We start from the raw sequence: 24517 nt of genomic DNA on the forward strand, positions 1-24517 counted from the left end.
CTATCCTCTTTGCCGGTGAGTATCCCGGCTTTGAATTACGACAGTAACCCAGAGTATTCAGTCTTGTTGTCGGCAACTCTACCGATGGGGGATTAGTTATTCCACTGCCGGTTTCACAGTTGCCGGGATAGGAAGCCCGGCTTCCCTAGTCCACAACCGAAAGTGGTAGTACAGTTGCCGCCACCTTCTCCCCTATGGTCTAGAAGACATGTCTTATATCCGGCAATGTTTAAGGCTGAGGAATCATTATTGTACTAAACTATAATAATATGGTAGCCATTCTATCCCATTCTTTCTCTTTCTCTGTCGGCTAGTGCTGCCAGGTACTAGCCTAGCCGGTAGTATGCCGGCAGAACTACAGTATAAGACTATACAGTAGCCAGTATTCTTCCAGTATAGAAATACAGCAGTTAGAAAACTACAGTATATAATATACCGTAGTATGATTTTCCAACATATTCTGTGTAACCTTTCACCGGCCATTATTGAGACTGCTAAGCAATGTTGAAGTGAAGTATTCCTTCAACATTCTGATGTATCCTAGATCCTCAGAACATAAAATCTTTAACCTACAGTATTAATATTCACTTGTGGTAGAGTTATTGCTAGTATACACTGACTCCAGCTCTACGTACGAGAGCTATTCCACCCTATATTTTCCTAATAAGGAAATTTTAAAATACTGTATTAATATTGAGGGAGTTCACAGCAATTGCCTGGACAGGAAACACAGATATGTGTCTTTCCTATTTCCTTTCTAGCTTACTATCCTAAGCTATAATTATAATAGTAATGAGTACTATTTACTACATGTGAATAATTATCAGTATGATAAATTACCCCATACTCATTTCACTCTTTCCTTCCTTATAGGAGGAAGGCAAGGTGAAGTGTGCAGCTCTGAGCAGGTCTCATGCTCCCCGCTTCATCGTATTTGGTTCCCTGAGGTACTGAAAACTGTATTTTTAGTATATATTATATCAATAATATAAACAACCTAATACTCATTCACCCTTCTCTCCCTTACAGGAGGAGCTGATGACGAAGTGTACAGGGGTGTTCTGTAACCACAAGAGTAAGAACGTTTGTGGGCATACGATGTACGGGTCTTATGCCCCTGCTGCATCGTATCTGGATCCCTGAGGTTCTGGGACCCGAAAGGTCACTCCAATCGCTTGACCTTGCTGACCGACGGCTTTGTAAAAGACATCCCTGGTACTATGGAGTCAAGAGATACAATAAGGGAAACCCAACAAAGGTGAGTATGAGGTTTCCAGAAGAACTTTCAGGGACCTTACCTACCTAAAAAATTTTGAAGTGTCTACTGTTCCCTAAGGCTCAATCAAATACGTTTGTGCCTCAGGCACAGGTCCAGCCTCCCTCTATCCAACGAACGGTGGACACGGATATCAACAGGCACTACAAGGCTTGGACATCCACCAAGATCCGATGCCAGAGGCGTCCATTGACACCAGACAGGACCTACTGTAAGAAAGTCCTGTATAAGGAGTGGTTCAACCACCTATGGAGGAAGAAGGATCCGTTTCGACGATGACTGAGGTACCTCAGCTCACTGTGCCGGCTTATTAACTTATGCCGTCAACCTCTCCAACCCCAACTCCCCAACTGGCTAGACAGTTCGGCAGGAGGGAAACGCTCCTTGAGTCGATCCAGCAGATGCTGACACTGTTCCGGAAGGAACAAGAGGAGAATAAGCAAGATCTCAAGTGAAGAAAAGAGAGGTACAGGAAAGGAAACGCCTGGCGCTTCCACGGGCTCCGCTAAGCCCCCTAAGATATCTGTACTCCCTCACTGTTCCGAACCAATCCCCGGGGGTAGATGGAACACATGCCCAGGTTGAATAGGAAGCTTTATAACTCCTAGAAGTTGGGGCCCAATCCCCTTGAAGAGCTTTCAGCATACCCAGATTGCTTCGTGAGACTACGAGATGAACCTACATCCCGCGAGGAGACTATACCAAAGGAAGTCATTTTCCTCGAACATGACAAGGCCCAAGCCATCCTTACCAAGATCCAGAAAGGGGCCGGATATAATAACTCCAAAGTCTCAGCAGTGAACAAGAAGCATCCAACCGTCATTGCTCCTTCCTCATGAGCCTTCCTCCCTCTCGGGGAAGGCCCTAGACTGTGTTAGAAGAACAGTCGAAGAGGGCAAACCCTGCCCAATCCTAGAGAAAGGTCTCTAGCTATGCCCACCTGCAAGGAGAAGTGGAAAGAAGTACATCTAACCTTCTCCGTCTCAAAGTTGGATCCGGAGATAGCAGGTCAGCGGTTTAACGAGAACCTTCCAAAGTTGCCAAACCTTCCCTTGAGAAGGGAACAGGAGACGAAAGATAAGCTTATCGCCTCCCTGTCTCGTCAGAACCGCTTAAGAAGTGTGTGCAGGCCTTTAGTAACCCCCCACCCTTGTAATGGATTTGTAGGTTTTTTCTCAGGTCAAAAAAGGACCGGTAGAGACCATGTGTTTGCCACATCTAAGGTGAAACACGAACCTAGAAAACTGATTTCATCATGTGTCTGGGTTATAGACCCTTTCCCACAGGAAATGGTCCAAGAGGTCATTACCAAAGCCACCACGGAGAATGGGAACCTGCTTCAAAAGTGGGGCATGTCCTCAAAGAGGAAATCATCATTAGAACTGCACAATTTCCGACCGTGACCATGACCCCGGTGCCTCAAATGATAGCCCAGCTGCAAACCACCTTCCAGATGGTCCCTCAACAGCTGGTAGCCAGTCACCTGTGTTTAATTCAGGCTTTGAAAGGCACTCGACCACCTTTTAGCCCTACAAAGGTAAGGGCCCAAAAAGAGGATCCTTCGGAAACCCCCCAAGGGTGGAGGAGGACGCGGTCACGGAAACAAGTCCTCAGGAACCTCTAAACAATGAGAGGTTCCAGGGGTTCCAGGTAGGAGGCAGGCTTTTCCACTTTCGGGATCGTTGGATCTTCAATCCCTGGTCCGCAGCCAAATTACAAATGGACTTGGTTGGAAATGGAACAAAAATCCACCCCACTTTTCCAAAATTCTTCCAACACTCCACCCCCTTATTGGAAGAATATACCTCAGAACTCTTGAATAAGAAGGTAATGAGAAAAGCGAAGTCTCGGACAAACCCAGAGTCATTCTAGACTTGTCTCCACTCAAGTTCATTGAGAACAACAAGTTCCGGATGCTTATATTGCAACACATAAGGACCCTTCTACCATAAAGGGGCGTACACAGTCTCAATAGACCTGGCAGATGCTTACTGGCACCTACCAGTCAGTCGCCCCCTCTCCTCCTAGGTAAGGATTCAGGCTACAGAAGACAAAATTTGTCTTCACAGCCGTGCCCTTTGGACTATATACAGACCCAAAGGTATTCACAAAACTCACGGACACGATTGTCCAGCACCTGCGCTCCGAATGAGTACAGGTAGTAGCATACATGGACGATTGGTGGGTGCGGGCAGCATCCAAGACTACTTGTCTGCAAGCGACCGGAAAGGTGATCCAGTTCCAGTTGCTAGAAGTCTCGCTTTTCTCCAGCTCACAAGTTTCAATGGTTGTGAATCCATGGGAACTTGCAGTCACATCACCTCTCCATTCTATTAAAGAAGGGGAGAAAAATAGCGGTATCTGTCAGGAGACTAATCCAACACAAGAGGATTTCAAAATGCCAAGAGGAAAGAGCACTGGGCTCTCTCTGGTTCGCAATAGTGACAGGCCCGGTGCTAAGAAGCACAGCCAAAGGATGCGCCAGGAGTCTGGAGAAGATACGCATCAAACGCTCGAAGAGATCGACAAGGTTGACACCGACCCGATTGCGCACTCTATTGAGGCCGTGGTTAATGAATAAGAGCCTAGCACAGACAATATTCTTGTAACCACCACAAACATCAGTGGCGATACACACGGAATCCTCCCTGAAAGAACGGGGAGGCCATCCGTATGAAAGGAAAGGGCAAGAAATTGATCATTCCAGTTCAAAAACTTTCACATCAACATCGGGGAGGCTATGACAGTCCTCCTGACGTTGAGGAGACTATCCCTTCGCAGAACAGTCCACATCAGATTGGCTCTCAACAACGAGATGATAGTAATATGTCTAATCGACAAGGCTTGAGTTCACCTCACATCAACCATGTGATGTTAGCCAACCCCCCGCTTGGCAAGGAAGAGTAGATGGCATTATTAAGCAGTTCACCTTCGAGGGTTCCGCAATGTGACGGCGGATGCTGTATCCAAGGGAAAGCCGATAGACAGAATGGTCCCTAGACGCAGACGCATTCTCCTTTATTCTTGATAAAAGTCCTGGAACTGCAGATTTACTTCTTCGCAACGAGCGACAACAAGAACTAGTAGCCCCTTACGAGAACCTTAAGCAGAAGTGATAGACGTCTTGTCTTTCGACTGGTACGGATGGAATCGAAGATATCTGCTTCCACCAACCAATGTCCTGCCAAAATTCCTCGACAAGCTAGTGTTCTGTAAAGGAACAGCTCCTGTAGTGGCCCCTAAATGGCCCAAAAACAACTGGTTTCCTCTAATTCTAGAATTGAAACTGTAGCTGTTTCCTCAAATCTAGTGCAGAAGTCGGCTGTTACATTTCATCCCTGAGAACCAATAACCTGCATTTCAGGATTTTTTCGCCCTAAAAAATCATATTTCTGGCAGAAGGCGAGCTGGAAAACCGACGGATTTCCTTTCATCATGTTGCAGAGTAATCTTATTACATTATTCCCATCATCAAAACACCGAGTAACGATATCAAGAGTTTTAGGGGTTTGTATTCGGAGTTATGAGAATAGTATTACTTACCATAAATTTAAGAAAAATAGTCTGATGACGTCATATTTCTTGCGGAGGGCGAATGGCAAATCAAGTGATTTCCTTTTGATGTGTTACTGATATCCCCATAATCGAAACATTGAGTAATAATACAAAGAATTTCTAATAATGTTCAAAGAAATGTGAACATTTAACAGGGAATTAAAAATCAAAATAGAGAGAGAGAGAGAGAGAGAGAGAGAGAGAGAGAGAGAGAGAGAGAGAGAGAGAGAGAGAGAGAGAGAGAACATATTCATATGATAACTAATTCTTATGTAATATTAATTATGAAGATATTTTAACAAGAAGATTACATAAACAATGCTGTGCGCATAATCACAGCACGGTAGCATGACCTGGAGATCAGCTGATGGCTACAGAAAGTAAAACCAAAGTAATTGTTAAATATTGAAATGCTCCCAAAATTGAAAAGTAGCACATAAACATGCTTTAATAAACTGCCATTAAACACAATAATTTTTAGTGAAATATTAAGGCTTATTAATAAATTGAAATTTAGATACTGCATAAAACTTTAAAAACGAACTACCCGTACGAACGCACGTACACACACAGAAAAAGAGGGAGAGCATATTTGTATGGTTAATAATAATGGCTATAAACGAAGTATATGAAAACTATGATATCATGTAACATATTGGTGCTGTATGAAATATTCATCATGAATATATTTCAAATAAATTAAGTAATTATATAAACAATACGCCATTTGTATTTGCAATGCTGGACCGTCAGATCAACAGCACAGCTGATCTCAACCATAGGTAAACAAAAAAGTTGGTAATTGTTGACTGCGAAAATGTTTCCAAAATTGAAAAATAGAATACAATGAGGATTTATTAGAGCTTAAGATATACTATGGAACAAGAAAATTAAATAATGATATACAGTAAGAAAATATTGATAAAATATGACTTTTTTTAGTTCGACATACGTCGAAATCGACTTATGACGAGTCTCTCGGTCCCTATCTCCGTCGTAAGTTGGCGATTACCTGTATATGTTAATGTAAGAATAAAACAATTAATTTTTATATATGTAAATGTAATTGTAAATCGAAAATATCACTGTTTAACTTCGAAAGTTCTCGATTCTACTTCGGCGCCATTTGTCTGACAAGCGAGAGCTATTCTGTGCAAGATGAGTTGAGAATGGGTTCGTCGTGTGGTGTCATGTTGTGTATGCTAGTCCCGGATGCTTCTACCGCATCACGAATATTCAAGAGCATTGGTGCTGCGTATATAAGGGACCAGTGATGAACAGAAGGAAGAGAGACGAGAGAGACCTGACTGAACACTGCTCGTGTTTGGAGACATTCTTCAACTACACCCTCTGTGACTGGAGTTTAGTGACTACACACAATGATAAAGTATTTTGAAGAAAGCAAAGAAGTTTGATGAAAAATCATTCATCATCAGATAGAAGCTCTGATTCTTTGTGTCAACACTTTGTATCTGAAACTACTCAATGCTATCTGTCCCTCGCTGCATAGAAGTTTTGGAAAGTCAACTCGACCTACTTAGTAAGAATTATGCATGTCATTTAGTTTTAGAGTGCCGTGAGTATTCAGTGAATTTTTTTGAAATTCTGTAAATATTTATGGTAAATCTTAAATATTTTATTTTCTGTTTGCTGGCTATTGTTTTCATTTTGCTGTTAATGTTTTGCTATTGTTTAGTAAACTTTATGAGTAGATTTTGCATAATCTACGTTGTGTACAATAGTTGTACGTAACAGAATTGGGGGCCTGTCCGGAAATCTGACTTGTTATCCGGTTTGTAATTCAAACATTGTTTGTGGAATAAACATTTGTTAATTGTACAGTATAAAATAGCCAGCAAACATGTCAGAGTTTAATGCATCTGGGTTTTTTGACGAAGTTTGTGAGGATCCACAAGTTGAGAAGTTAAGTGATCTCAAGAAATCTAGCTTAGTGCGTTCAAGCAAACATTGTGAGCCTAATGTTAAAAATTCCAAGAAGAAAGACGATATTAAACGTGTTAATTCAACATTTGGTTAAAGATGATGTGTTACCTCAAGCGGCCCCACCTCTCCCCCTGAGTGAGGCCTTGTCTGTATCTCCTTTTGTACAGGTGTGGTGTCCTTGTGGCTTCTGGGTCCACCCTCCAAGGACTCCTTGTTGCGCCTTATCATCTGTGGTGCTAGTGCGCAGCTGTCTTCAACTTTGGAGGAAGATTCTCTGTCGTGTGTCGACGAGGTAGTGTTGGAGGCGTCGTCTTTGGCGGCTGCCGACGCCCCTGCACCTTCAAAACTGTTTCGAGGGGGGAACTTCGTCTTTCTTCGGTATCTCCTGCGAGTATTTCTCCTCCTGCTGCTTCTTTAGGTCAGCTTGCTGATCCACCGGCTCCCAGAGGGCATCTTCGACGCAGAGCTCGCCCTCTGCTTCGCCTTAGAGGTGGCCCTTCACCATTGGTGAAAAGCCACCTCTTCGGCTCTTCAGCCTCATTCTCATAGACATCTGCCCCAGAGGAGCCTCCGCTTCAGTCGTCTTCCGGCCCTCGACCTTGGCCTGTTCCTGGACCTTCTCCTGACGACACTGTAGCTAGTCATCCGACTTCGGTCGTTGACTCTTCTGTGGAGCACTCGCGATCCCCCTTCGTGGATGTTTACCCTTCCAAAGGGCACTTCCCAGTTCCAGTTCAACCTTCACGTCAAATTGCTGACCTGCCTTCACCTTTCCTGTCACCGATTCATCATCTTCCTGTTCGTGCTGCACCCTCTAAGCGTTCAGCTGCAACCCAACACTCGCCAGCATCTCTTTAGTGCCCTCCAGCACATCAACGCTTTCCAGAGCATCAGCGCTCTCCAGCGTTTTAACGCCCTTTGGTGCCTCAGCACTTGCCTACTCGCCGGCACATTTCAATGCACCAGCGATCTCCTGTTCGCCAGCGTTTGCCAGCTCACAGTACACCTTCGCTGGCCATCGCTACAGCACTCTCCGACTCATCAGCGCTCACTAACTCATCAGCGCGCTCCTACTCAACTGCTCTCTCCTATGCGACAGCGCACTCGTGCACAGCGCCATTCTCCTGCTTGCCCACGCTCTCCTGCGCACCAGCGCTCCCCTTCGCGCCAGTGCTTTCCTGCACTTCAACACTCTCTGGCTTGCCAGCGCGCCAGTGCTCACCTGCGCGCCCATGCTCACCTGCGTACTCTCAGTTTCCTGCTCACCAGCGCTCTCCTGCACAGCATCGTCCTGCGCGCCATCACTCTCCTGCACGCGAGCTCTCTCTGGCTCGGCAACGCTCCCCAGCACGCCAGCGCTCTCCTGGTCTACTGCACAAACCATCTGAACAGGTTCTACTGGCTCGAATATGCAAGGAACGTCACAATAAAGACTGTGACAGGTCACCATCACATCACTCCTCTCCCCGCAAACGCATTACAGCACGACCACCGGGGAAAGGGAAAGGCATCGCAGAAGGGTTCAGGATCCCGAAGATTCGTCCTACAAACGCGGACCCACCACCAACATCAGATGAGACTCCTAACAGGGAACCTTTGGTTCTTTTCCTTTAATGGGATCTGTCCGACAGTGCGTCTGTCAGCAAACAACCCTAGTTCGGTGCCATGGTCAGAGCAGTAGTGCAAGCCTTTGGGCGTACCATGTCATCACGCTCGTCTTTGACCTTCCTTCCAACAGCATCAGCAGGGCTACCGCGAGGAGCTTTGGCTTCTTCTCCCCATGAAAAGGAAAAGATGAGTCTCAGACACAATCCCATCCCCTAGGGTGAGGCTAACTCCGGTTAGTCCTTCAAGGCCCATCCTTTCTGTCTCTCCCGCTGGACACTCTCCTAACTCACCTCTGCTAAGTGAGTTGCACGAGGCCCGAACTTCCTCCCTTCCACCTTCGGAGGAAGTTTCTCCTCGCACAGAGAGTTCTCCACTCCCAACGGAAGTCAGGAGGGACGATCTCATCCTGCCTTCGATGGAGTCCTACCTCCTTCCTTGGAAAGAATCTAAGGACTCCAAGACTGTACCGAAGTCTTCTTCAATGACCTTCAGGCCTACAGAAGCCACTAATCACTCTAGGCATGCTCACGACCCACCCCGAGAGGAGCTTCCTTGGGTAGGAGACTTTGCTGCTAGTCCCACATTGGAGGGCGGACAAAAAGAATCAGAACATGCATTCTGGCAGGATCTGACTTTGGGGTACTCAACGGGTTTTCGGACCCAGAGATACCCCCACGAGAGGGCAAAGACAGAGTCTTAAGACCATGTCTTCTGCACTCAGAAGCCCTCTAAGACCAGTGGCTAAGATCGCCCAGCAGCTCTCCGAGCTCTCCTCTCAACGTTCGAGCTCTACCGCCAAGCTTCTCCCACCTCCTTGCGTCCAGCAGAGGAGGTATTTTGAGATCTTGGACAAGCCACATCCAGTTCTTCCTCTCCATCACTCTCTGGAAGAGCTCACTAAGGGACTCTTTCTAGAGAGGCTCTCTAGCCGTCAGGTCTCGTTCTCGGCAGCAGAGATCCTCAACCAGGAGAAGGTCACGTGTGTGCCATGTAGGCTACTTCATGGCTTGATATGTGGTTGGGGGCCCTGGGAGTGCTGGTTTGAACCGAGGATTTCTCCAAGGAATGCACCAGGAAAGCAATGGAAACTTTCCTCCTCTGAGGCATATGCACAATCAAGTTTCTTGCCCATCAAGTTGGGAATCTATGGGCAAATACCATCCTGAAACGTCGAGATGCAGTGTCTGAGAGATTCCACCAGGTCCCAAATGCTGAGATCGCCAGGCACAGGAACTCTTTAGAGTAGACCTCTCTGTTTGAGCAGAAGGATGTGAACACACTGCTGAGAGATGGAGGAAGTCCCACCAGGACTCCCTCCTCCATAGGGCTTTGACATCCAAGCCCTATAAACCACCAGCTCCACAGCAGTCCCGTCCAACAAAGATCGGGACGAACAAGACAGCAGCGAAGTCAAGGGTGTCTAAAAAGCATTTTCCGAACAAAGACGGGAAAGGTACTAGAGGGAGCGGCTGAAGCCGCAAACGCTAGGGAAGGCATTCCTCCCACTTGTCCACCTGTGGGGGGATGCCTACAAAGTTGCTGGGACAGGTGGAAGCAGCTCGGGGCGGAGCCCTGGACAATCTCCGTGATTCGTTCAGGGTACCGCGTCCCGTTCACAACATCTCTCCCTCCCCTGATCAGGAATCTAGTGTCAATAGACTCCCTTACAATGAAATCAGCAAAAGGGCTATCCCTCCAGGCAGAAGTCCAGACCCTGTTGAAGAAGAGCATTCTCTAAGAGGTCCTTGAGTCTCCAGGCTTCTTCAGTCGACTCTTTCTTGTGAAAAAGGTGTCTGGAGGCAGGAGACCCGTCATCGGCCTCTCAGCTCTGAACAAGTTTGTCTAGCAAATTGTTCAGCATGGAGATGGCAGACACCATCAGACAAGCGGTAAGACCACGGGACTTCATGTGCACACTGGACCTAAAGGACGCGTACTTCCAGATCCCAATCTATCCATCTTTAAGGAAGTACTTCACCAGAGTGTTTACCCTAGTATCATCTTGGGAACACAGGATTGGCATCCGTCTCCTCTGTTATCTGGACGAATGGCTAATCCTAGCGGATTCGGTGGCAACCCTTCTTCAACACCGAGACAAACTTCTGAGGCTTTGCCAAGATCTAGAGATCATGGTAAACCTCGAGAAGTCCGCCCTGCTTCGTACGCAGAGACTGGTATACTTAGACATAATGATAGACACCAATCTCCACAAAGCCTTCCCATCTGTCAACAGGATAATTTGGCTGAGAAAGGTCGCAAGACCTTTTCTCAGACAGAAGAACTTCCAGTCCAGACTTGGCTACGTCTCCTTGGACACCTTTCATCTGTGGCCTGTCTAGTTCCCTACGGTCGCCTCAGGATGAAATCTCTCCAGTAGCTACTCAAGTCCCGGTGGAATCAGGCCATCAACTCCCCGGACTTCTTCATCCCCATGTGATCAGCGGAATGGACGGACCTCGAATGGTGGGTGTCAGACGGTGTAGTGGTTTGCGGACTGGAGCCAGATGTAGCACGCGGACTACCTAGTGTTCGAGTGCCGACCATATTCCAACGATCAGTACATAAAAAGATCAAATCCAGAAATCTCGGCAACAGGTAAAAAGTCAAGGGAACTAGAGCACCATCCCCTGATTTTATACTGGGCAAGGGGACTTAGTTTATAAGAAAATGGGGAAAAAAAATACAAAAACTGTAGTATGAAAAGTCAGGTCTTCAAAAAACATAAGCAGAGACATAGATATATCCAGGCAGAGCCTCATAGGAATCAGTCGTCTAAAAGCTTTATCTGCATTTACAAGTATAAACAAAGGCCCACCTAACAGTGTATCTATTTGGACTAAATTCAAATGTAATTTGAATGAGCTTGCATCAAGATCAAAGGGATTATAAAACAAGGTTGCACATTGAATCTGACTATACATTCTCACCTTTATATCAGAAAGACAAAACAAATTTTGTAGTATAAGAAAAACTTACAATCCTCAGTGATACACAGTATGTCATGGTTATTCTACACACATGAAAATGGATAAGAGACGAGACCAATTATACTCATATTTTGAGGCTACTCCTATTGATTACAAAGTCACACACACAAAAAAAGGTATAACATATAAAAGTCCTTTTTTCAGGATAAAGCCCTATCTGGTTTGTGATGTAAATTTTCTAATTGTTAACACCAAGACAGAGCCTCTCCAGTTAAGATAGATATTATCCAGAGAAAGTTCCAAGCTTGTGATATAAAAAAAAACTTCAAGCTTAAAGGAGAACCCTGCAACACTGTGGTTCATTATCTGCCTGAACAGTAAAGGGAAACTCATGTTATATTAGCAGTATACGCATAATTATGTTTTTGCTCTCAAGTTCAATTATATATACATCACAATGTAGTAGGGCATGCTTGAATCACTCATCAGTGTACGGGAAGAAGTTATAACAACGAAACAGGCTTTGAGTAAACTTTCTATTGCAACTTCTCCAACTAGCCTATAATCCCTGCTGGGTGCAGGGCACTATCACTTTGTAATAAAAAGAATTCTTTTAGAGATAGACTATAGATCAAATCAACAATAGAGATAGACTATAGATCAATCAACAATACATAAATGTTATAACATATGCTACTGCATGAAGTTCAACCTAACTAATGATAACAAATAATAATTCCAGAAATAAGTTGTATTTTTCCTAACTATTTCTCCACAATGAGAACCTACAAAAGGGAGTGGATCTTCTCGTCCTCCCCCAGATTTGATGTTCTTCTCAGATGTTTCAAAAAAAAAAGGGGGGGGGGGGCGGGGGCACGTGCTGCACCACTTGACCACAGGCCTCTGGTCAGAGTGAGAAGAGTACTCCACATAAATCTCTTAGAGATGAAGGACGTCTTTCTGGCCCTTCAACAGTTCCACCAGTTCCTGGCGGGCCACTAAGTGGTGGTGATGAGCGACAACACCATAGTAATGGCTTGCATCAACATACGAGGAGGTACCCTTTTTCAGCCCCTATCCCATCTAGCAGTAGAGACTCTGAGATCTCGATACTACTATCGGAACGCTTCATTCCGGGCAAGCGGAATATGCTCGCCGACATCCTGAGCAGAGCATCTCAGATCGTAAGTACCAAATGGTCTTTGGATCATCTAGTAACCAACAAGGTTCTGACTTTGTTAATTCTCCGACTGTGGATATCTTTGCAACGGCCATGAACTTCAGGTTCCCGTTGTACTACTCCCCAGTTCCAGACCCCAAGGCTCTCTTGACAAGATGTATTCCAACAACGGTTGGAGAACATCAACGATTATGCCTTTCCCCTGTTCTATCTGATGAGGAGGGTACTCAACAAGGCCAGAACATCGGTCTACCTCTCAATGACTCATAGCTCCACTATGGCATCATGCGGAATGGTTTCTGGACCTTCTGCACCTCCTGACGTAGTCTCCTAGAGAACTCCATCCACGACACAATCTACGCAAACAACCACATGCCAACATCTTCCACAAGGCCGTAGCTTGGCTACGACTTCACGCCTGGAGTCTATCCAGCATCTCCTCACTCAGAGAGGGTTTTTGCAACAAGTTGCAAGCAGGATGTGTGGATACCTGTGGAAATCATCAGCAGCAGTCTACCAGGCAAAGTGGAAGGTCTTCTGTGGTTGGTGTCGTGGAAGGGGTATCTCTCCTCTCGATACGACTATTCCAGCAATAGCGGAGTTTCTCATGTATTTGCGTGAGGAAATACGCCTTTTAGTCTTGGCGGTGAAAGACTATCGCTCAGCCTTAAGCCTAGCCCTTAGACTCAACAAAATGGATATTTCCTCATCGCTAGAACTTTCCTTACTCATACGGAGTTACGAACTTACCTGTCCTCGGTCTGAAGTGAGACCTTCCCCATGGAACATGGTTCGAATTCTCAGGTCTCTAAAGAGACCTCCCTATGAACCATTACTCCAGACAACAAATCGCCACCTCACTTGGAAGACAGTGTTCCTACTAGCTTCAGCTTTGGCTAAGCGATTTAGTGAATTTCATGGTCTCTCATACGATATCGCTCATTCAATGGAAGGGGAGAGGTAACGTTCAGTTTCGTCCCTGAGTTTGTAGCCAAGACTCAAAATCTGGGAGTAGCAGATCCCCGATTCGACTCCTTCCGGATTTCGAGTGTCCACTCTGTAACTGATAACGATGATCATCTCTTACTCTGCCCAGTGAGGAGTTTGAGGCTGTACCTCAAGAGAACAGCCCATCCCTGTGTGTCTGCACTTTTCCTAAGCATAGGGAGGAACAAGAGGAGGGTAACTAAGAAAACCATCTCTGCCTGGATTTGCAAGGACATAGACCATGCCCTGAATACGGACCCTCCTCCTCCAAGTCGCCCCAGGGCCCACGATGCCAGAGGCGGAGCTACGTCCCTGGCCTTCAAAAGAAACTTCTCGGTGATGCAGTTTCTACAGGCTGTGGGTGTGGAAACGTTCATAGACCACTGCCTGCAAGACGTGACCCACAGGAGGCTCGATACATTCTATATCGGCCCTGTGGTGGCTGCACAACAGCTGGTTGTATACCTCAAGCTCTTTATTGGACAAGTAGCAGAAGGTTGAGGACACTGTTACCCGGTTTTAGTCTGTGTGAATGAAAAGGTTTGACTAGCTCTTATTCTTTTCGTCATCCTCCCTTCTCTTGGGAAAATCAGCATCGTGGGTTCTCTGCATAAGCTGACCTCAAACCACTGCAGGTAAACCATGCTCCCTTGTGTACCTAGTACTGTATTAAGTTAATACTGTTGTGTCCCCATACCCTAGCGAGTTGGTATTGGGAAAGTCCTGGTTACAACAGTTTTCCTGCAAAAAACTCTGAATAACTTTTACCAGGGCAGTCACACTTCTAAACAGGGACGTCCACCCTCCTAAGGGCTGAGTCGCCCCGGGCTGAGTCGCCCCTAGTAAATAGCGCATTTTTGTATTCCAGTTACGGAACAAATGACAAATTCGGAGATACTGTATAGGTTGACAATGGACCATGCAGATTTGATCAGCTGATTTGAGTATAATTAATGCATGAGGTTATAATTTGCTATGTTTTTAATTGTAATTACGATACTAAAATGTGAGTATTATATGCATTATTGTTTGATACATCCAAGTGGAACACCAGTTTAATCAAAATCCGGTTTATTTCAAGTATAGCTGTAATTTTTTACTGCAGTAAATGGATACACACTGTACAGAAAGAGCTAGGACCAGCTGGGTGTAGAGATAAGTAGTGGCGCGCAGCGCTCCCAGTGTAAAGGAGCGTGGGCTATTTGAAATCATTGCCCAGCTTGAATTTTGTCGCAATTTTTCTGAGAATTTTCATTTAATAGGTACTGTATTGCATTGTTCTTGGCCATCTCAATGCTGTTGCCAACCATTAGAAATCAAATTCTTAATGTTGGGTAAACAATCATCACAATTTTTTCTTTTCTTGGCCACAAAAATCCGAAACTGCAAAGCAAGAAACCGCAATTAACGAGGGGCGACTGTACACAGGAGAGTATATATTTTATACAGTATATATGTAAATATCATCAGGAAACATTATACTCCAGGTGGATCAGGTTAACTCTCTGGTATTAAAGACTGTGGGGTCACCAGGTATATCCTGAAGTACAGTTAGCACTTACGTTCTGACCTCTTTTAGAGCTTCTGGTGGCATGATTGATAGTGACCTTGCCTTTTATTTGAAGAGACTAGGTTCTAATCCCAGTATGGGGTAGAAATTTATTTCTATTTGAGCATGATAGTATGTTGATTTTCATCCGTACTGATACAATAGAGGTCATTTGAATTAAAAGTTATCAGTTGGATCACTGTGTAGGTAGGAAAAATGGGCAAAATTCACTAGAATGAACAACTGTCATCTCACCAGTTAAATCCTTAAATACAGTTAGCACTTGAGTTCTGACTTCTTCAAGAACCTTTGGTAGCATGATTGATAGCGACCTTGCCTTTCTTTTAAAGAGACTAGATTTTGATCTCGGTGTTATGTGGAAATTTATTTCTATTAGTGCAGGAAGTTGTGCCAAGTTTTTTTTTTATATCCGAGAGGAAAATCTGTTAAGTCTCAGTGGTAAAAGGCTATCACTCAGTCTTGAGCTAGATCTTTAGACTGAAAGGAGTACTTATTTCCTCTTACGGAGCTTTGAGTTATCTGGCCCTCAGCCAAAAGTGAGACCCCTCTTTGTAACTTGGTCAGAGTCCTCCCTTCCATCAAAGGAGCTCCCTGTAAACTGTTTGAGTTGAGCGTCAGATTGTTACTGGGCCCTTAAAATGGTCCGCCTTCTTACCCTAGTCTCTACAAAGGGGGCCAGCAAGTTACATGGTCTCTCTTACGACTTCGCCTATTGAAAGAAATGGGGACAGGTTGCTCTCGGTTTCATTCCTGATTTTATTGCCAAGACTCAAAATCCGGCCGTAGCGGATTCCAGGATCAGGCTGTTTCGGATTGCGAATCTACGGAAAGTAAGCCATGAAGGTTCTCCCTCAAGCGTACAAGATGAGCTCTCCAACATAACAATCGGCTGCTTGTCAGCACTGTCATGTCAAACACAGCTTTACCTTGGATCAAGCAGGTCAGTAACTGCGCCCTCACTCCTTCCTCTTATCAAGAGCAATGGCCCAGAGATCATGATGTCAGGGGCATAATCATGTCCCTGCCATTCAAAAGGAACTTCTTCGTGCCACAGGTGTTACAAGTGGCCGTGTGGAATTATTAGACAACCTTCACCACACACTACCTGTAAGACGTGACAGACAGTTCCCTTGACAAGTTTTGTCTAGCCCTTGTGGTGGCTGCTCAGCAAATGGTTTAGCTTTCTTAGCTCCTTATAGGACAATTAGCAGTCAGTCGAAAGCAGAGGTTACAGTTATAGTCTGGGGTGAATGTGAAGGAATGACTGGCCCTTTTCTTTATCTTCCCCTCTCTAGGGGTACAGCATTCGATGCCCTGCAAGCTAGCTCTTATCGACTGCAGGTAAGCCCCATTCTTTGCAATTTGTCTGAAAATGTCATGGTTCCCATATTAATACATCTGGCAACGGGGACTTGAGTGGTTTGTGTCTCAGGTGTATAATGTTAAACCTGAGGTTATAAAGAAATCTAGGTATAGTCACAGAGTGGTCCCTCACTGATCATTAAAATGTGCAGGCCATCGACCTCTCTGATATAAGACCAATAGGTTCACAATTTGTCAGGGCCCCTATCCTATGCTTCCTTAAGCTTGGGTGTAGCAATCCCTGGGCAAGTTATTAGCCAGTTGAACAGACTCCCACCCGCCTATAGGTAAGTCTCCTACGTAAAGAACGGTTTGTATTTTGTGTTGGAAAAATTGACAAATTTTGAAATTTGTATTTTTCCTAACTATACAAATCTGTAGTTTTTTACACATACTTTTCCTGCCAAAACCTTCCCCCACTAGGTCCTGTATGCAATCAAAAGGCGTTGAGCTAGTGAGTGTGCTAGTGATGGCAGGAGTGCCTCCCGCTAAACCACCCCCTCTGCCCTGCTTCCGCCAGGTGGTTGGCTACCACTCTGCTAAATGTTTTTATGGCCTGAAAACCAGTTCATGTTGAATCTATCTCCTATATAAAGAACTAAAGGTTTATATAGTTAGGAACAATACAAATTATTTCCAAATTTGTTATTTTATCATGTAGATTTTATGTTTTATATTCCCTTCCAAATGTACTTTGGCCGCCACTGTAAAAATAGAGTTCAACTCGTAGGCCTTGATATTCTCCCCATTTAAATGACAATAAAAGTAGTGATAGTTAACATTATTAATTTAATGAAGGAGTACTCTTGCTAAATTATATTAGGCTGAATAACTCTTCTGACTCTGAAGTACCTGGTTGCCCATTCTTGTTGATATTTTTATTTGATTCTGTACCACGTCAGGAGGGTTTTCTCTGTTAATGCAAGTATATTGTGTTTTTTCTCAGAAAGTTCCTTGATAATTATTCAAAAACCTAAGTGTCTAAAATTTGTAAGGCAACATAATTTCTTCATTTTAAGGTTTTGTGAGTAACACTTAAAATGTAATTTAAGAATTAGGAAGCTCAATTTGGTTACTTTTAGTTACGGTAGTTTTTTCTTTGTATCTAAATATAGTACATTAATATCTATGGATCTAAATATATAATTGTCACTTATTTCAGGTTTGTGGTTTGGAAACTCAAGCTGTGAGGCTTTCTTTGAGCAGTTATGTTCCAAGAAACATGAGATATAAATCATTTATCAGATTTTCTCATTTATACTTGGTGTTTACCCTGGAAGAAGAGCATTGTACCACCCAGGAAGAATTAGAAATGTTCTACCAGAAATTTTGCAAGAGACGTAACATAAGAAAAGCTTCCTTGCTAGATATGAAAACTGCTCTGATATCTGCCAACATAAAATGCATTGACTTGAAACATGCAGGTGGTGGCGAGTGTTGTGTGTTCCTTGGTGTACAGCTGTTGAAGAACATTGTTAAAAAGGATAAGGATATAAGGGCAATACAGATTAATGAAGCTACCACACTGCTTTCTAATACCAAAACCAATGGTGCAGAGTCAACAGTAATTGAAGATGATAAAGTAGAAAAGTATCAGTATTGTGTCAAAGCTCCTGAAAACACAAGTATTTCAGTAAGTGATGTAGCTGAAAGGAATGGAAAAGTTAACGATGTTGCATCACATGTAGGAGTTTATCCTAAGTACTCGAGTTTTCCAAATAAGAAAGATGATCAGGAGTTGGTGGATAATGATAAAACAGATGATTTCTTGGATGTTACTGTAAATAATGAAATAACAGATCAATATTCATTGCTAAAAGGGAATCAGTTGGAAAAAATATGTACTCCTGCTGAAAGTTCTCTAGATACAGATATAGAAAATCTACCTGAAGAGTTTGCACCCCTGTATGTAGATGAAAATGTTGAATTATTGTGTGATACGTCAGTCAGTAACAGACCAACTTTGTATGAAGTGCCAAGGAGTGCAGATACTAGACAAGGTAATATTAGTGACCAATGGAATTTGTTAAGTGGCAGTCCTATTAACGATAGGTGTACTTTCAAAAGTAACCGTACTTATGTAAAAAACAAACATTTTATTGACGTTGAAGGCAATGGTTCTATGAATTATGCTAAGGTAGAAAACAGCAGTACCATGAGTTCTTTAAATAAGAAACCTAAAAGAACTGGAGAATTAAGTAACAATGTTTTAGCAACCAAACAAAAACGCTGGGTTGTTGGAGTCAAGCTAGAGAACATAAGGGTTTGTGAAGTTGATGGTTACTTGGATACAGGAACAGAGAAAAGGTTTGAAAAAAACTTTGATAAATCTATTAAAAGACCAGAAAAGGAAAATTTGATTGGTTATGAAGTGGAGATTGAGAATAAGGGGAATTGTGAGAGACTTCAGGACTATGGTAGTGATCAGTATGTAAATGAGAAAGGAGATTGTAGTGTGATCACTATGACCGTCCCAACAAATAGTGCATTGAGTAATGAAACTAGATGGAAAAAATCAAATCTTCCTCTAAGAGAAAATCAAGCAAGGAACACAAACAATGTGTCAAATTCTGAACAGTGGGATGATGATGTTAATAATTTTGGAGAAAAAGATGAAAATTATTTATGTGGTACACAAAGAGAAAAGGATCAGGATGAGATACCTGGAAATTATTTGAGTGAATTAGATAGTAATTTTGTCAGTGATTCTGACTTGCAAAGAAATTATGTCAGCAAATTGTTAGATCACTCAAGTGGGACTTATTTACCACCTAGGAATGCTCATTTCAGTCATGAGGGCAGTGATGTTGAAAGTACTTTTGAGGGTTTCAATTCTCCTGATCAAAATGTAACATGTAAATGGAATTCTTTACTACAGAAACTAAACACGGAAATGTTTGGTATCGCAAGAAAGAGAATCAAAATTGAAGAGCCTGACTCGTATTTAGACCATGACTCTGAAAACCAAAAGGTGAAGTGTGCCATTGAAGATAATAACTCTATGATGAGTTATTTGAGAGAGAGAGGTAAACCAAAGCGATTAGTTTCAGGAGTATTGCTTAGGGATATCAGACGCTACCCTCAGTATCAGAGTAAAATTAATTTTTACAAAGATGAATTTGGTGACTGGATCCTTGTCAGACCCTTATTTATGTATGATGGTTTTGAGTCATTTAGAAAATTCATCAAAGCAAATATTTGTTTCACTGGCAAGCCACATAACTTGATTATGAGGGGTGATCTCTACACAGTCTATAAAAGATATTGTTCAAAATGCTCATATGAAAAGGCCTCTCTAGAAGACATAGAACATCATTTTAGCGTAATCGGCATTCGTTCTCACCATAAATTTGTTGAGTCATTTACACCAGAGCTTGTCTTCTCTGGATTAAGCTGGAAGAACAAGACTCTGTTAAACAAGTTTGGAAATAATAATTTTAATGTTATTATTCATGACTATAGTATTTAAAGAAACCCTCCAAAACCTTTAATTTGAAATTATTGTAAATAGTATAATTGATAGTAGTAAATTCATGTTAGAATTCATGTGATATGTTAGTTTGCTCAAATGCTTTACAATAAGATAAATATGTTATAGAACATGCAAGATTGATAGTGCTCATCTGTTTATATTGTACTGCACCAAGTGAGTAAATTTGGAAGCTTAATTATTTTTATATTATATTGAAAGATGTTTGTCCACTGCATATTGTAGGAAAATATATGTGAATGAAATATTTTCTCTTATTACCAAAGGTCATCCTAAGTAGAAGTAGGCTATTTAGTTCTGGGATATTTTCATCAATTTCTTGTAAATTTATTTGCATAAAGGTAATGAAACCACTTTCACCTTAGTTATTGTTGGTATATCGTCATAATAAATTGCTTATTCAAGGAATAGTTCTATATCAATTAAATCAATTTTTTACTTATGCCAGCCCATAGTTTGTACCTATGCGGATACAAACTTCCACTTATGTGGATACAAACTCCTGATTCATTTATATGGGTTTACTCATAAGTTGTTTTGCTATGCCCATAAAAGAAAAATTGTCTAACTGGCAGCGATTTAACATTACCAGCCATATCTCCATGCTGGATTAGCACACTCCCAAGAAACTATAGAGTTTGAGCAGGACTCAAACCCTAGTCTGGCAATCACCAGCCAGGGACGTTATCAATAGGCCTTCAAGGATGCCTATGTGGAATCTTCATGAGTCGGATGGAGTACATCTGCACCCATTATGCCCAAACTGATGTGATAAGTGGTGTTCTTTTAATTCACCACGTTAATTTTGCTTGCAATGGCCCCCCTCCCAGTGGGAGAATCATCATGCCCACTGGAAGAAGTCCAAGAAAGATAGATCCCCTTCTACGTCTCCCTTTCTCAAGGGCAAGGAATGGAAGTCTCCTCATGCAACGCATGGTCTCTCCCACTCCAATCTTTCTTTACCATTGCTTTCTGTAACTCCGGTAACTGAGGATGACGGCCATAATAACACTTCTCAGTTTAGTGAACATGAATTTATCTGTTGATACTGATTCTTTGGTTTCAGCCCTATTACAGTACAGTGAACCCTCGTTTATCGCGGTAGATAGGTTCCAGTCGCGGCCGCGATAGGTGAAAAACCGCGAAGTAGTGACACCATATTTACCTATTTATTCAACATGTATATTCAGACTTTTAAAACCTTCCCTTGTACGTAGTACTGTTAACAAACTACCCTTTAATGTACAGAACACTTAATGCATGTACTACAGTACCCTAAACTAAAACAGGCACAAATATTAAAGGTGATTTTATATCATACATTTCCTAAACATGCTAAAAAGCACGATAAAAAATGGCAACCAATGTTTTGTTTACATTTATCTCTGATCATAATGTAGAAACAAACTGGAGGTAGAGCTTTGCTTATTACCCAGACATATTTCCCATACTTTTCCCTTAGAACTACATCACATCTTCCTACTTTAGATATATATATATATATATATATATATATATATATATATATATATATATATATATATATATATGTATATATATATATATATATATATATATATATATATATATATATATATATATATATATATATATATATGTGTGTGTGTGTGTATATATATATATATTTATATGTATACACATATACATACCTACATATATACATAAATACATGCATACATATATATATATATATATATATATATATATATATATATATATATATATATATATATATATATATATATATTACTGTATATATATGGGTTATGGAAAAAATCCGCGAAGTGGTGAATCCGCGATGGTCGAACCGCGAAGTAGCGAGGGTTCACTGTATAGGTAAACATGAACCTGTATAGGTATCCTCACTTTCAGACTGTACTGAACTTAACACATAACCATCTTCTCCCACAAGCGTGCTCAGTGGTGAACACCATTCCTATATTTCAAATTTTCAGGAGCAAGGTGATTTTTCTCATTTGGAGGATTCTCCAGTCAAAGTATTGAAAATATCTCATCATTCCCAGCAGGGAACACCATCTCATGTGGCGAACAACATTATCTCCATACGGAGGCTGCTCTCTTGGAAGGTACATTTATTCCTACATGGATACAAACTTCCAAGTCAACCATTGAGATACTACCACTAGATTTATTGGGTTTGGGTCCTTTGACTGGCCAGACCATAGTAAATTGAATCCTCCTCTCTGATTATGGCTCATTTTCCCTTTGCCTACGCATTCACCAAATAGTATGGCCTATTCTTTACTCTTGTCTTCTGTCCTCATACACCTGACAACACTGAAATTACCAAAAACATTTTCTTTGTTCAAGGGGTTAACTACTGCACTGTAATTGTTCAGTGGCTACTTTCATCTTGATAAGGGTAGAAGAGACTTAAGCTTTGATAAGCAGCTCTTCTAGGAGAATGACATTCCAAAATTAAACCGTTGTTCTCTAGTCTTGGGTAGTGCCATAGCCTCTGTACCATGGTTTTCCACTGTCTAGGGCTAGTGTTCCCTTGCTTGAGGATACACTCGGGCATGCAGTTCTGTCTTATTTCTCTTCCTTTTGTTTAATTTTTTATAGTTTATGAAAGATTTATTCTAATGTTACTTTTCTTGAAAATTTTATTTTGGGCTCGGCCATGTCATCCTGATGGAAGGTTCCTTTAGGTAGCCTTTCTAAGGGATATTTGCTACAGTGATATTCCCAGAGAAATAAACCGAAGTTTTCCAGAATTCTAACTCCTGGCGCGATTCATCCATAATGTAACTTTAAGGATGTTGCATAAAATCAGGGGACGTATTTTTAGATACGACACATAGCAATCTTAACCCTAATAGATTTAACTCTTTGAGGGGGAAGAGTGGCGAAAGAAGGGGGTGCCGATCTAGGTACCTGGTGGACCTCCTATCCGCAATACTAACGGCTGCCATTCATTTACTTGTAGCCGATATGACTAAGAGTTTTCCCAATGTTATCCCGGTGTTATCGCAAGTTATCGGAATATTAATCATGCAATCTCCGCATCTTCATTCCTTGGAAAGTTGAATATTATTTCTTTCCTATGTATAAATTTTGGCTCCCGTCTCACAGTTAAATTCCAATAATTTAAGTGAGTTAGGTTGAGCATTGCCACCACCGGAGGCGGCCATTTTTACGACCGCTGTCGCCAATATTATTGCATTTTATATAGCTAATAGGGCGACCTTCCCGGTATTTAGATATAATATTAGCTAGTTGGCAAATTATACAAGTGAAGATTATGCATACAAATAGATTATTATTCCTCTTCCTAATACAGTAGTACCTCTACATACAATCTTAATTCGTTCCAGAAACTGCTTCGTATGTTAAAACGATCGTATGTTGGAGCAAATATTCCCATAAGACTACACAGTAATTTTTTTAATTCGTTCCTCAGCCTAAAAACTCATAATAACTCCTTAATAAATGGCTACACATAATTACACATAACATTGATACAATATAATAATACAGAAATATCAAAAAAAAAGAATAATAATAAAGAAATATTGAATAAAAAAGGAGTTTTTATGTAATACTTTACCTTAGCGACAGGCCAGCGCAGGTGTAGGGACTGCTACGCAGGAGGAGACGGAAGATCAGCGAGAAGGTAGGGACGGAGACTTTGTACGATAACGTGTACGATAACTTACACTAACTTACACTACGTGAACTTTAACTTAACTTACCTTATTCTTTTTTTTTTTTTCATTTATAATTTTATATTTTTTTTTTACATTTTTTTTTTTATTTTCAATTTTCATCACTTTCACTCGATTCGGTCTTCCTTTTCTTTGCTTCACTTTCTTTCTTTCTTTTCATCATGATCACTAGACCATTTTATAGATTTTTTAAAGAAACTATCGAGTGAAAGTTGCTTGGTATGGCTTTTGAGGATTTTTCTGAAATGAGTTAAGCAAACATCATCGAACTGCGCAACAACACGGCAAACCTGAAGTTTCTGGGGGTGATGCTTGTCGATGAAATCAACCACGTGTTGATGATATGCCAACATCTTTTTTATTTTTGCCGTACCTAAGATGTGGCCTACCTCCTCGGTCTCCTCCGACTCACTCAACTGCGCTTGGAACTCATCATGCTTTATGGCTTGCAGCTCCTTAAGTTCCTCGGTGGTGAACTCTTCATGATGCTCATCGACGAGTTCGGTGATGTCATCTTCATCCACCTCCAGACCCATGGACTTGCCAAGAGATACAATCTCTTCGACGTCTTCCTCGGCGGCAAGCACAGGTTCATTCTCGGGGCCAAAACCTTCAAAATCTCTGGGAGCAATAGCATCAGGGCAAAGCTTTTTCAAGCGGAATTCAGGGCCCGACGAGTTACTCCCTCCCAAGCCTGATCTATGATCTTTAAGCAGTGCACGATATTAAAGTGGCCCCTCCAAAATTCATGCAAAGTTAAGTTGGTGCTTTGCGTGACATCAAAGCACTGCTTAAATAAGTGCTTGGTGTACAGCTTCTTAAAATTAGAGATGACTTGCTGGTCCATGGGCTGGAGGATAGGGGTGGTATTCGGTGGAAGATACAACACTTTGATGAATTTGTATTCG

General features: G+C 42.2%; 1 protein-coding gene across 4 annotated transcripts in view; it reads left to right on the forward strand.

The window, feature by feature from the left end:
• LOC137618128 (uncharacterized) overlaps window positions 1–20144 on the forward strand; it is a 226530-nt gene extending 206386 nt beyond the window's left edge. For all 4 annotated transcript variants that reach the window (XM_068348144.1, XM_068348145.1, XM_068348143.1 and 1 more), the window contains one exon: window positions 17572–20144. In XM_068348144.1, the coding sequence (XP_068204245.1) occupies window positions 17572–19878 (2307 nt within the window). In that variant the 3' untranslated portion in view covers window positions 19879–20144. The remainder of the gene's footprint in view (window positions 1–17571) is intronic.
• The last annotated feature ends 4373 nt before the right edge of the window (window positions 20145–24517 follow it).

The sequence above is a fragment of the Palaemon carinicauda genome, chromosome 24 (assembly GCF_036898095.1).
Source record: "Palaemon carinicauda isolate YSFRI2023 chromosome 24, ASM3689809v2, whole genome shotgun sequence".
Taxonomy (NCBI): domain Eukaryota; kingdom Metazoa; phylum Arthropoda; class Malacostraca; order Decapoda; family Palaemonidae; genus Palaemon; species Palaemon carinicauda.